At 42.6% G+C, this 15,002-nt stretch overlaps 1 protein-coding gene across 8 annotated transcripts in view; it reads right to left on the bottom strand.

The window, feature by feature from the left end:
- The window catches only part of LRRC49 (leucine rich repeat containing 49), a 100,370-nt gene that overhangs the window by 11,990 nt on the left and 73,378 nt on the right, over nucleotides 1–15,002 (bottom strand). For all 8 annotated transcript variants that reach the window (XM_075575828.1, XM_075575827.1, XM_075575829.1 and 5 more), the window contains one exon: nucleotides 7,477–7,646. In XM_075575828.1, the coding sequence (XP_075431943.1) occupies nucleotides 7,477–7,646 (170 nt within the window). The remainder of the gene's footprint in view (nucleotides 1–7,476; nucleotides 7,647–15,002) is intronic.

Raw genomic sequence — 15,002 nt, forward strand, 5'->3', positions numbered from 1 at the left:
CTTCAAGCTTTGAGATCATTAGGGAAAGGTTGGGGAGTAATTCAGAATATAGTGGGAGGTTCCACGGTCTTCCAAGACATGCTTTCTAAATATCCCAGGATTCTGTGGGAGAAACGAGGATAAGGAAGAAAACAAAACAAACACTATTCATATAGAGTTATTTCAGAGATAGGTTGCCATAACTGATTAATACTAAAACTAAAGGGAGAAATAGATATAGGTAGAATAGTGGTTACAACTATAAAGACTTTTGACAGTGTGGTATATATTTTATTATATTGGAACAAAATGAAAAAATACATTGGTCGCTGTATTTAGATTTTATGGAAGAATAAAAGTGGAACATAGTATTCTTAATTAAAAGTTCCAAAGAGATAGAACGCCAGCATTAAAACGCACTAACAAAAGCCACCCATGGCAATTATACTTCTAAGATGTGCAGTGCATAAGCAATATAGTCCCGAAAAAAGTATGCACTAAAATTATAACTATCAGTGTGAGGGTTGAGTTGGGGCCAAGTGAAATAAAGTGAGCTCATGTTTAGATGCCTATGTCGTATAGGGGAATAGAGAAGAAGTGGAAACATACATGGCACTATTATTGTGCAGGTTTAATATTACTGTTTTCTTTCCATTGACACATTACAAATCTGAAATGCCATTTCTGAACAGCAAGGAACTTATTGCCACACATTCGGAAAAACAAGGGTGGAAACCAATTTTATAAATTAGATTTTATTATCATTTATTTTGCTTCTCCACTCAGGAAATTGATTGGGAAAACCCAACTTTGCTGCCAGTATCCGATCTTAGCAATGAATGCAGTACACAGAGAATGTGGCCATGACTAGCTGAAATACTTATGCATTAATATATCAAACTCATTTTCTTTTTAAGTGCTGTAAGGAATGTAACCATTAGCTTAATATAAGTTAATATTATATGCAGTGTTGTAAGCTCATAATGATCAACTATGACTCATTATGAATAACTGCTGCATTTTCAAGTATTAACAATATGCCCCATGACATTACAGAACATTAGTACATGTTCATAACACATCTCTCCATATTGTACGCATAATTTGGGTGCCAAATACTTATGGAGTATAGTAGAACATTCTCCCCAAAGTACGGGAAAAGTTAAAACAATACATTTCCACCAGCCAATTTCTGCAAAAACTGCGTCTTTAAATATAATCAACGAGAGCAGCGGTGCGCAAAGTGGGGGCCCCGACCCCCAGGGGGGGCGGGAGATTGTGCTGGGGGGCGCGGGCAGTTGCAGAGGCCCTGCGCTCTTCCCCCAGGCATTTAAATTAAATGCCGGGGGATCGCGTGAGGCCTCCGCAACTGTTTACTTACTGGGATTCAGCAGTCTGCGTTGCGTCGCCATGGCAACGCCGCGGCACCATGTGACCGGACGTCACACGCCCACGCAACGTCATCTGACGCGGATAAAGGTAGGCAGGGGGGCGCGAGAGCCGGGGGCAGAGAGACAGGGGGGCGCAGCACAAAAAGTTTGCGCTCCCCTGAACTAGAATACCATGAAGGATTTTTTAAATCTCGGGGAACTCCTGTTCTTCATCCTCTCCTTGCGTACACCCATCACACACCCTTGTTTTCACAAACACACATCAACACATTCACCCATCATCTTCTTACACCAGTATTTTTCAACCTATGTTTCCTATGAACCCTTGGGTTCCCCGGCATCTCTAAAGGGTTCTTTGTAATTTTCAGGTCATTTTAAAATTGTACCAAATACAGTAGAATTTACAATTCATCTGATCTCAGACACGCTATTAGAGAGGGTTGGGGTTCCTTACAATGCATCTGATCTAAGACGCACTATTAGAGAGGGTTGGGGTTCCTCAGAATTTCCCATAGGGTTCCTTAACCAAAAAAAGGTTGGAAACCAATGTCTTACACACACCGCATTCACTGTGACACACATCATACTCACCCTATATTTATCACCCATCTGAAACAGCACACTCATCCTCTTTCGTAATCATAAACACCACATTCACCCCTCTTCTCTTACTGTACTTACAGCAAAAAGCACTTGCCTCTCTCACCCTTCCCACACAAAGCCCTCACTTCTTCACACACCCATCAAACATGTCAGGTGAGCGCATCCTCTCTCTCCTCTGTACTGGTTTGAGGGAGGGGAGGCGGATTGCAGCCTTTAAGTCTCCAGGCAGCGCAGAACATGCCCAAGAGCAGCCTGCTGTGATTACTTCCGGGGCCACGGCACACTTGGCAGGGTAGCTGAGCTAGAGTAGGAAAAAGTTAGTGCTGCCACCACAGTGACCTATAGCCAAACCAGGGAATGTATAGTTCTACTATGGGAGTTATTCAATTGAAGGCAATGGGAATCTCTGTGCAACAGTACTGCAATGGACGCCATCATATTTTAATGCATAATTCCCTTTGTACAGCACCACATCATTTTGCTTATATTCTTTGTAAATGTAAAATGCTCTCAATCTAATTGCTCTTTAAAACAGATTCATGTTTTTATTCTGCCTTCAGAAAACGGCAAAAGGCCTGCATGGCTCAGTGGTAACATTACGACCACTGAGGTGAACAAGCTGGTTCAAATCCCAGTGTACAGTCCCCGAGACCCTGGGCAAGTCGCTTTATTACCAAACTGTATACAGGCATACCCCGGTTAAAGGACACTCACTTTAAGTACACTCGCGAGTAAGGACATATCGCCCAATAGGCAAACGGCAGCTCACGCATGCACCCGTCAGCACGTCCTCAACAGCAATTCCGGCTCCCTACCTGTGCGCAAGCGGGGAGACTATAGAGCCTGTTACAAATGCGTTATTTACATCAGTCCTGCACGTATATGATGATCGCAGTACAGTACATGCATGGATAAGTGGAAATAAGGTAGTGCTTCACTTTAACTACATTTTCACTTTAAATACATGCTCTGGGCCCATTGTGTACGTTAATGCAGGGTATGCCTGTACTTGTGGTGCATCTGTATACCACTCTCCTGTATAAGTTAGATCACAATAAATGTTACCTGCAGCATGTGCTGTCAGGAAAAGGGTTAATAGCTGCAGTATTAAGCATATTTATGCTCCCTTTGCTAGATATTTAAAGTAAACTTTGTCAAAATACCTTCTCATCCCAGATGACTCAAAGATCTTTTGCAGTTTTACGTAATATTTTCCTAGGTATGTAAATTTGTTCAATTACGTTGTCATTTTACTGTATGAAACACACACTGCAGGGCACATTTACATTGTCCATTAAAACATTTCTAGATGAGATAGTAATGCTTTAACATGTCTTGCCAGTTTGCAAATTGTTACATAATGTTTGTACAGAGATCGTGAGGGAAATACAAATACAAAAAAACAACTTATCAAAACCTCAGTACATACAGTTCAGCAGTGGTTTTCAACCTTTTTTTGGTTAAGGAACCCCAGAATTCGATGATGAAATTTTGGGGAACCCCAATCCTCGGCTCCCCGTCTCACCCCCATCTCACGCACCCTCCCCCCATACACGCTCACTCTCCCCCTCTAGCTTATACACACTGGCTCTCCCCCTCTCACTTACACACACTGGCTATCCCTCTCTCACTTACACACACTGGCTATCCCCCTCTCACTTACACACACTCACTTACACACAAGCACTTACTCACTCTCTCACTCTCTTAATTTAAGGGAGCTAACACATACACACACACACACACACACACACTCTTTAAGGGAGCTAAAACACACACATTTTTTAAGGCAGCTGAGAGCGCGCACTCTTACCCGATCCTTTCTCTCCCTCCTGTCAGCCGGAAGTTGACGCGACTTCCGCCGCCGGCAGGAGCAGGGAGCGGAAGAATAGCAGTGACCGGGCAGCTGATGCTGCTGAGCTCGGGAGCCGCCGGGTCACTGCTGTGTGGGGTGCCGCGTGCCTGGGACAGCTGTCCCAGCTCTCCCCCCCCTGGTGGCCGCGGAACCCCTGAGGGGTGCTCCCGGAACCAAAGTTGAAAATCACGAACATACAGTATATGAAGGATCAAGGTCTCAGTCGCCTTAAAATGAATATGTTGCACTGTATACGTTTGAGAATGTCTAGAGCAGCGGTGCACAAAGTGGGGGGCGGGAGAATTTCCAGGGGGGTGCGCGGCAGCAACAGAGGTCCCGCGCTCTCCCCCAAGGCATTTAAATTAAGTGCTGGGGGAATAACGTGAGGCCTCTGCAGCTTCACTTACCTGATAGTCAGCGACGCGTCGCCATGGTAACCGGCATCACGTGACGTCACGTTGCCATGGTAACTTGACGTCACAAGACCCCGTGACGTCATTTGACGCCGGGAGGCGAGGAGGAGAGGGGGCGCGAGGCAGGGGGGTCGCAAGTTCAAATCTTTGCACACCCCTGGTCTAGAGCAGTGGTGGCCAACTCCAGCCCTCAAGGGCCACCAATAGATCATGTTTTAAGGCTATCCCTGCTTCAGCACAGGTGGCTCAACACATAGTGCTCTTTATTCTGTACACATTAGCAGAATAACTACACCTCTCAGCATCCCTTGCTGCAAAACCAAAGCGATAGTGCATGGGTTCTTTCAGGGCCCATCCATGAATATGTGGTTCGCAGCCAGTGCTGCAGGTAACAAGGCATATCAATGCCTGGTCAAACATACATGCAACCTGATATATTCATAGGAACAGTCAAGTCCTCCTACATTACCACTTACCACAAAATGTATCAAACAGTGGCAGGATAAGCAACACTGATAATATAATTGCCATAGTTAAATATGGTACGGTTCATATTATCTGATTTTAACACCTTGAACAGGGTTTCTTTTGTGACAGATAGTGCTCAGGGGAGTTGTGCAATCATTCTGACAGTATAATTAAGTGTAGCGATTCAATGCATAAATCACACTTTGTTCAGCAGGAATTCTGGCTATTTTAAGACAGGATTTGTATGTTGGGCCTTAGATGTACGCGCAGAAATCTGACATATGAGGTAATCCTGTAAAGTTAATGTATGTGTTCAGGTCTATCTAAATACGTGGCAGACTGTGAGGCTCCAGGCAGGTATTACTGCGCGATATAGACACCTCTCCGATTTCCTTGTGTATGCAAATCAGTGAAACGGAATAACAATTACAAGTCCGGTCAAGACAACGGGCTTTCTGTTTAGGAGTTCAAACATTTTAAAATTCAGAACAAATTACTTATCTGATTTGTTGGGTCAATTTATTTCCTATAAAATTGTGAATTTACCTCTCTTGTTTACTATGTATACATTAGCAGGCATAGTAGTACTGTAGTACACCAAACTAATGTGTAATAAATACATTATACTCTTTAGTGACTAGATATCTATTGTCACTACAAGTGTTTTGTCTTTTATCCTTTATAAAGGTGGAGAGGGAAGGCTCCCCAGTGGTCTTTCAAAAATAGAAAATCTATTACAAACCGATCAACGTTTCGGTCAGCCTGATAAAGATTTGCAAAGGGTCCGAAACATTGATAGGTTTGTAATACATGTTCTGTTCTTGAAAGACCACTGGAGTGCCTTCTCACCCTTCACCTTTGACCCCATCGGTGGTTCCGTGGGCAGCGGGACAACTTTTGCTGATCCCCCGTGGTGTTTGTATTCGGTATCGTGAGCGCACCTTTACTTGGACTTTTATACTTCAAATACATTTCAACATTTACTTGTAACATATTAAAATAGAGGAATGTATCAAACGTTCACAGCCCTGTGACATAAAGACAGTCAGATGAAGTATTACAAATATTCAATTTTTTCCTAAATCAAAACAGTAGTCAATATTACACTGCAGTAAACCTGTAAGGCTTCCAGATATACTCTCCAAATGATGTGGTAACTTTGTGGTTTGGGAGATTAGCCAGTGTGGTGGTATACATTGTAATTGGCCATAAATTTACCAAGACAAATTTTCCAGTAAAGTAGAATATTTTTTGTATGCAGTAATTCTTTTGGATGGGACTCATTGTTTTTCTCTCCTATATTTAACTTTCTTCTCCTAATGCTTACCCTCGTCTACATTTTGGTATTCACTTCCCTCAAACATACCATAGGCTGCAAAATTATAAAGAGTCCTGTATCGTCTCAGGATTCATAGCCTATAAACATATAACACCAGCCTGAACTTGTAAAGCTTTCTATATCCAAAAACACCAGAAGGTCGTGATTGTAAATACAGACATTCAAATTTGTAGCAGTGGTATGCAAGAAAGTTTTTCAAATATCTAAAATGCACCTGTTCAATTCCTTCTCTGAAATTGACTGCAACAGATTTTAGTTCAAATAAAACAGTAGCATCATCTCCACCATCACCCCCAATAAGACTATCATTCTTGTGAAATTCTGGATAAGAATTTTCCATCTGTACCCTATTGAAGCAGCAATCCATGCCGGCTGATTTTTTTGCGAATTCTTTAATTTTGTTACATAGCATTTAAGCAGGGGGTCTCTTGAGCTGAACCCTGTTAATTTCAGCTCTGGTGACACCCTGGTTCTGGAGATACTTACCTCGAAAGTAGATGACTGTAGCCGCTCTCCTCAGCTACCAGGGTTCACAATATGTCTACTTTTCAAAGATGTCACGCTCTGCGGACCAATAGGAGGCAGAGGCTTCATATTTGCCCTTGTGGCGCGGGAGCTTTACATTTTAAAGCCCTGCTTCCACATCTGGAGAAGCTGTCGGCACCTAGTTCTGAGGTGTCTCCAGAAGCAGGGGGTCCCCGGAGCTGAAATTAATGGGGTTCAGCTCCGGAGATCCCCCTGCTTCAATTCTATATATACAAAAAACACTCCACCAAATAATTCGCCAGCATGGATTGTTCTTTTAAGTACTCCTGACATATTACTGTAAACAGAGATCATAGCTACTTATCGTTAAGTCTCTTCAACCTAGAGGTTATATATCAATATAATTTTTCACTGACAGATACTAGAGTTTCCTCCTGGAATCAGCATACTGAACATGTTGTATTACTTTATCTCTTTGTTTCGTAGAACAGCCTTAAGGCATAGCACTGTTTAGTATATATGGCCATACATTTTAGAAAATAGGATAAATTATATTAAAATTTGATTTTTGACCCCTAAATCGCCATCATTTTGACTCTTTAACTGGTGGCCCACAAAGGCAGTGTCTGCCCCTGCTATTTGCAGTGCAATTTTTCACAAAGAAATTCACTTCAAGCTAAAGTAATGTAGATACAGTATATGTTACAAGTATTGGAAATGCCTGCAATATGTTGAATACATTCACTTTTGTCTTTAAATAAATCCAAAATGACAGGAATACAATATTGCTGTGGCACTTAGAAATTCTGTGATATTCTGCGTTATAATGCGATATGATGTGCCATCAACAGGAGCAATGAAGTCTGCTATATTTGTACTTGTTGCAGCATCTATACAGTGTATCATAATTCAACAGATTTTATTGACCATTTTAAGATGTACCTTTTGTCTCCAGCAAATTCATAAGGTGTATTTCCATTCAACTGAGCCGGTTTATGAGAAGGACTCGCACAGCCGCTGTTATCTTGATCGGAAGCAGTGACAGATGTGGCTCTGTTTTGCTGAATATCCCACTGCCGGGCAGCATTGCAAATTGCGATTCGTTTTTTTTCCTGGCACAAAAAAAATGGAAAAAAGTAAATGAGTTTATTGCATGCAACACGGTCACTGATTCTAGTTCAAGCGCAGCAAACTGATGTACAGTATGCATCTTTTTCTGCTGCATAGTAATAACCCTTTCCAGCCTGCAGGACTGCTAGTCATCACAGTGCAGCTCCTAGAAGGCAATATGGTAAATAAGTATTTTCTCTTAACATGCTACAATCCCCCCACCAACCCTGAAAATGTGAATGTACATACGTCGGGATTCATCAAGCTCCGACACGGCGGATTAGACCCCCATCCAGCGTTAATTGACAAAGACTGAATGGCAGTTAACGCCGTATTGGGTGCGATGCCCTGCATTGGCGCTCAATAAATCTGCCCCATAAGGAAATATTTACTAAGCAGTGGAATTTCGTAACACACCTTCCGGCGCCAGAAGACTTGAATGGGCCATAAGGTGTCTTAACGTTTGAAGTGGCCACCGCTTAGTAAATTTGGCACCAAACTTCTTGTGTGCATATATTCCTAAGGAAGTCTCCTACAGTAAATCGAAAAACTGATACCAAATCTAGTGTAAGGACTATTTACTTGTAGCAAAGCACATTTTAATGGTTGTAATCAATCAACAATGGGACAATTTGCCATGGCCGTTCAGCCCCTGTGGGACAATTCGCAATGGCCACAGAGTTTAGTTTTTTTATGATTTAGGTTTTTTAGGGTTAGGAATCTTATGGTTAGGGGTTAAGGTTAGGATTTGGCGTTAGGGTTTAGGTGTTAAGTTTAGGATTAAGGGTTAAAGTTAAGAATGATATTGGTTAGTATGTAGGGGAGGAGGAGTGGATCAGTGAGTAAAGGCAGCTTGTGACCTTGGGCAAGTCACTCAAATTGTCTGTGTGTCCTGCAATCCTCATACCCTGCTGTCTATTTAGCTCATTTTAGTTCAATTTAGGTAAAAACATCTCAAATTGTCTGTGTGGAAATCATCCCCCTATTGCCTTAATTTAATTCATCTTTCACACTTGTGCAAGACAACACCCACCTTTGAAAAACAATTTGGTTTAACATCCCTCACATGTGCTAATTAAGTTTGTTGTACCAACCAGGTGACTTTCTAAATGTATATAAGTAAACTTACAACAGCCATTGCTGCTTGCAGCCTTTGCTCTTAAGCAGAAATTCTTTTAAGTAGAAATCTTTCAAGTAGTATGCAAGTTTAAAAAAGGAAGTTCAAAAAGAAGTGTAAAAAGTGGACACAATCTACTGCTTCTGATTCCTGCATTTGAACTACGCTGGAAAGGAGGTTATCATCCCACTCTGCACATCTCAACACATTACTATTGCTGTGATGCCACCTTTACTTTTTATATTTACTGTAACCTCACTTATTCTCAAATTATGCACTTCCTTCCACCAGCCTCATCATGTCTCTAACTCTATTCATATTTCGCCATCTCTCCTTACTTCACCACTTCTCAGTTCACATGAACTCCTCTCTTACCTGCGCCCTCTGTCACCACACAGTTATGCCGCCTGCACTAAAACACACCCCTACAAATCATCCTCTCACATTCTCTTTCTGTCCATGCTTCTCCTCCTTGCTTCTGGGGATATCTCTCCCAATCCTGGTCTCCTGCCTTATTTCTACTTGCTCTCGTCCTCGCCTTCCACATGCAACTTCTACTCCTTCTGGTGTCAACCCCTCTAACCTCATACCCATCCCTTGTCACCCTCCCTCCTCTCTCCCTTTCTCCTGTGCCCTTTGGAATGCTCGCTCCCTCTCTAACAAGTTCCTCTCTGTGCATGACTTCTTTCTCTCTCACTCCCTGCTTCTCTTTGCTATAACTGAGACCTGGCTCACTCAGTCTGACTCTGCTCTGGAAGCTGCCCTCTCCTATGGTGGCCTTTCCTTCTCCCACACTCCACGCCCTGGTGGCAGGGGTGGAGGCGTGGGGCTCCTGCTCTCCTCTCTCTGCCGTTACAGAACAGTTTCTATTCCCCCCTCTCTTGCTTTTCCCTCCTTCGAGGCTCACACAGTCCAGATCTTCTCTCCTCTCCCGGTCCATGTGGCGGTCATCTATCGCCCACCTTCCTCTACTCATCCCCCTTCTGCCTTTCTCTCTCACTTTGAATCCTGGCTCTCTTTCTTTCTCTCCTCAGACTCCCCTGTTCTTCTCCTTGGGGACTTCAACTGCCACATTGATGACCCCTCTCTCCGTTGGGCTTCCCGCTTTCTTTCTCTAACCTCTTCTTTTGGCCTTCAACAGTGGACTGCAGCCAGCACCCACAAGGATGGCCACTACTTAGACCTGGTTTTCACTAAAAACTTCTCTCTCTCCGACTTCTCCATTTCCCCTTTTCCTCTCTCCGACCATCACCTCATCTCATTTTCTCTCTCTCGCTTCTCTCCATCTCCATCTCCATCTCGCCCTCGTTTTTGCAGAAACCTGCGCTCTATTAACCTACCAGCTCTTGATTCCACTTTACGCTCCTCCCTCTCCTCTCTCCGTTCTGCTTCAGACCCTGACAACCTGGTCAGGAACTACAACTCTGCCTTATCTTCCTCTCTTGATCTTCATGCCCCACTTTCTCTCTGCCGTCCTCGCCCTTCTAACCCCAGACCCTGGCTAAACTCCCACACACGCATGCTGCGTTCCTCCACTCGTTCCTCTGAACGCCTCTGGAGGAAATCTCATACGCTCGCAGACTTCATTCACTACAAATTTATGCTATCCTGTTTCAACTCTGCCCTCTTTCAGGTTAAACAAACCTACTTTTCATCACTAATCAACACACACAAGTCTAACCCACGCTGTCTCTTTTCTGTCTTTGACTCTCTACTCAGACCACCCTCAGCTGCCTCCTCTTCTTCCTCCATCTCACCTCAGGACTTTGCTGACTTTTTTAAGAATAAGGTGGAGTCCATACGGCAGAACATCCCATCTGTTGCCTCCTCCCATCCCACAATGCTTCCCAACTCTCCTCCTGTCTTTCTTGACTCTTTTTCTGCTATCTCGGAGGAGGATGTATCACTGCTGATCTCCTCTTCTCCCTCTACCACTTGCCCTCTTGATCCCATTCCCTCCCATCTCCTAAAACCTCTTGCTCCTTCTATAATCCCTATGCTCACACAGATCTTTAACTCTTCCCTCTACTCTGGTACCTTTCCTTCATCCTTCAAGCATGCAACCGTTATACCATTACTCAAAAACAGCACGCTTGACCCTACCTGTCCTTCTAACTATCGACCTGTCTCCCTCCTGCCTTTTGCCTCCAAACTCCTTGAACGTCTGTATTCTCTCGATTGCTACACTTTCTCAACACCTATTCTGTACTAGACCCTCTACAATCTGGCTTCCGCACTGCTCACTCTACTGAAACAGCCCTCACTAAAATAACTGACGACCTCCATGCTGCCAAAGACAGAGGTCATTACACTCTGCTCATATTACTCGACCTCTCTGCAGCATTCGACACCGTGGACCACCCTCTTCTCCTTCTCCATACTCTTGGTATTCGGAACAAAGCTTTATCCTGGATCTCCTCTTACCTCTCCCATCGTACCTTCAGTGTCTCTTTTGCTAACACCTCCTCCTCCTCTATTGATCTCTCTGTGGGGGTACCCCAGGGCTCTGTCCTGGGACCCCTTCTCTTTTCTCTCTACACACTCTCTCTAGGTGACCTAATCACATCTTTTGGGTTTAAATATCACCTCTATGCTGACGACACACAAATTTACCTTTCAACCCCTGACCTTACACCTGCTATACAGACCAAAGTTTCTGAATGCCTCTCTGGAATATCATCCTGGATGGCCATCCGCCGACTGAAACTTAACATGGCAAAAACAGAGCTCCTTATACTACCTCCCAAACCTGGCCCTACTACATCCTTCCACATTGCTATTGGAAATACGATCATTCACCCAGTAGCCCAAGCACGCTGCCTAGGGGTCACACTTGATTCCTCTCTCTCATTCTCCTCTCATATTCAAAACGTTTCTAAAACTTGTCGCTTTTTCCTCCGCAATATCACAAAGATACGCCCTTTCCTCTGTTACTCAACTGCTAAAACTCTGACTCAGGCCCTCATTCTCTCACGTCTCGATTACTGCAACCTCCTGCTGTCCGGCCTTCCTACCTCTCACCTGTCTCCCCTACAATCTATCCTAAACACTGCTGCCAGAATCACTCTACTCTTTCCTAAATCTGTCTCAGCGTCTCCCCTGCTGAAATCCCTCTCCTGGCTTCCGATTAAATCGCGTATCTCACACTCAATTCTACTGCTCACTTTTAAAGCTTTACATTCTTCTGCCCCTCATTACATCTCAGCCCTAATTTCTCGCTATGCACCATCACGACTCTTGCGTTCTTCTCAAGTAAGTCTTCTTACTACCCCCTTTGTATCTAAAGCTCTCTCCCGCCTTAAACCTTTCTCACTTTCTGCCCCACACCTCTGGAATGCCCTTCCCCTCAATACCCGACTAGCCCCCTCGCTATCCACCTTTAAGACCCACCTTAAGACACATCTGCTTAAAGAAGCATATGAGTAGCACTGGATAATCATGGACACATGACACAAAGCTTGGCCCCCTGCAGACGCACTTACTAGTATTCCCTCCTACTGTCTCTGTACGTTCTCCCTACCTACCAATTAGATTGTAAGCTCCTCGGAGCAGGGACTCCTTCCTTAATGTTACTTTTACAGTATGTCTGAAGCACTTATTCCCATGATCTGTTATTTATATTTGTTATTTATATGACATGTATTACTACTGTGAAGCGCTATGTACATTTTATGGCGCTATACAAATAAAGACATACATACATACATACATACTTTATCTTAGGCACCAAAATCATAGATTTTAAGCATTTCAGGGCAGGGACTGTGCCTGTAAAAATTCTTATGTGCTGCGTACCGCTCACTATACTGTAATTGTGAAACACAGTCCCATTGGGAAAAAACTGTTTTTTATTATTATTATTGGGTATGAGGTTGGTCCGGAATCCCGACTCCCAAATAGACGCAGCTAATGGTCCTAGACACTCAACTTATAAAAATGCATTTGTGTACTGTAAAAAGTTAAGTGCAAATGAAAAAGGTGATTCATTTGGAATTTGAAATAATAGCTTTGTGCCTGGTGATTTCAAACATCATTGCTCTCATGTATTTCAGTATCTTGTGACTCTTACAACAAACTGAATTGTAAAAACTGAACACCACATTGATGTAGTTTACAAATGGACACATTATTACTAATACAGCTCCCAGTACGATTGCTTTCCAGCTCATTATTGCACGGACAGTTAATACTACGGAGTCAGCAACAATAAATGTGAACTATCCTTTTTTTAAGTAAAGATAAGTTATGATACAGTATGTGTAATGTAACATGACGGGGATTTGTTGACCTTTTATTGTATATCTTTCCCATTTTTTTTTTATATGAAGTGGTCAAGGCAGAAAAAAAAACGTATTGTTTTTATTACATTTGCTTTGGCAGCAGTCGGATTCTCCACCTTCCAATAAGATAATGAAGTAAAAGGGTCTCAATAGCATTTAAGTCACAGCTCATTGTCATGGTATGTTCAAGCAATTAAAGTAATTCACTGTACATACAGTATATCTTCATCACTTAATCCTTCAGTGGGTCTCGCTGGCAGTGAGGTCTTAGAAAACTGTGAATGGCACATTGTGTTGACCTCATACTGGAATGTCTGGGCCTTCAGCTGAAGGTCTTTCAAATGAAACAATTTAATTTACTATTGAGTGCATTCAATTTATTTAATTGCTATTTACAATCCACTGAGATCTGCTCAACCAAAGCCAGTTGGCTGGGTTTAACCTGCTCAACTGAACAAAGTTTCTAATTGAAATCTGTTATGATCCAAACTTGTCACTCCTGAGCAACACACCATACAAGAAGCAACATTTTAATACAATGTTGGTAAAGGATATAAATAACTTTACAAAACATTACATTAGAATGGAAGCTTTCTGATATATTTCTTTTGCTTTTTTATTTTTTTATTATTATTACTTGGATATGGACTTTGCTATAAAACATAAGAAAATAAGGCCACTAAGCTGCTAAGAAATGTCACAGTAACATTTAGACCAGGGATGGGCAACTGCAATCCTCAAGGGCCATTAATAGGACAGTTATTACTGATATTCCTGCTCCAGCACAAGTGGCTCAATCAGTGGTTCAGTCAGAATGACTGAGCCACTGATTGAGCCACCTGTGCTGAAGCAGGGAAATCCTTAAAACCTGACCTGTTGGTGGCCCTTGAGGACTGGAATTTGCCACCCCTGATTTAGACAATTATAAGGCTTCTGTCCAAATAAGGTTTAGCACCTTAATTAATCTTTTGTAAACGTCAGTGCAGCATTTGTTTTAATAATGTATTTGCATGTACAGTATTTAAACACATTCCACTAAAGGGACAATCCAATAATCTTCTTATATTTACATAACTATAAATAACTACAGTATATATTTACTTTCTAGAAAACAAATATATATATATATTAGTTAAGTAACTCAGTAGTAATGTCCCTGCCTCTGAAGTGGAATAGTCTGATTCAAATCTCCATATCAGCTCTTTTTGGGAGCTTGGGTAAGTCCTTTTATTTCCCTGTGCCAAAAACAACATTGTACACTTTTTGAAGCAGTAACTTGCTGTATGTACAGCACACTGTCAGCACCATATAATAAAAATAAATATTACTATGATTATTACATGAAAACTATTTTAATGTTAACGTAAAAGTCCTCTAGTACCTCTCTTATTATCACAAAGCTTAAAGCCGGGTAATTCAATAGCATTATTTATTTTTCAACAGTACTGAACCAGTGGTCCTCCGAAGCTGAACTGCCTTATTTTCAGTTCCTGGGACCCCCCGATTCCCGAGACATTAGTGTAAATACTGGTGCGTTCCTCCCCTTTCCGGAGTTCAATATGGCTGCCAAATCTAGCGGGTCCCGTAGGCAAATAGGAAACTACTACGTCATCTGCTGCGGCTTCGAACTGAATGGACAGTTTAATGTCCTGTGAGAACGCCGGTAACTACACCAGTAATAATCTCTGGAACCAAGGGGCCTCCAGAGCTGAAAATAACGCGGCTCCGCTCCAGAAGATCCCCTGGTTCCAATGCGGTTTAAGCAGAAAACCTGATATATATATATATATATATATATTATATAAATAAAAGGACAGAGAGCGCACGCCCTATAGCGTATAAAAGTATTTAAAGGGAAAAGAGGGGGTGGGGGGAAGCAGCAGTGGGATTCAGCCGGTTCGCACCGGTTCGTGCGCACCTGTACCTACATTTTCCTCAGTTCGCAGAACCGGTGCGAGAAG

The sequence above is a fragment of the Ascaphus truei genome, chromosome 18 (assembly GCF_040206685.1).
Source record: "Ascaphus truei isolate aAscTru1 chromosome 18, aAscTru1.hap1, whole genome shotgun sequence".
Taxonomy (NCBI): domain Eukaryota; kingdom Metazoa; phylum Chordata; class Amphibia; order Anura; family Ascaphidae; genus Ascaphus; species Ascaphus truei.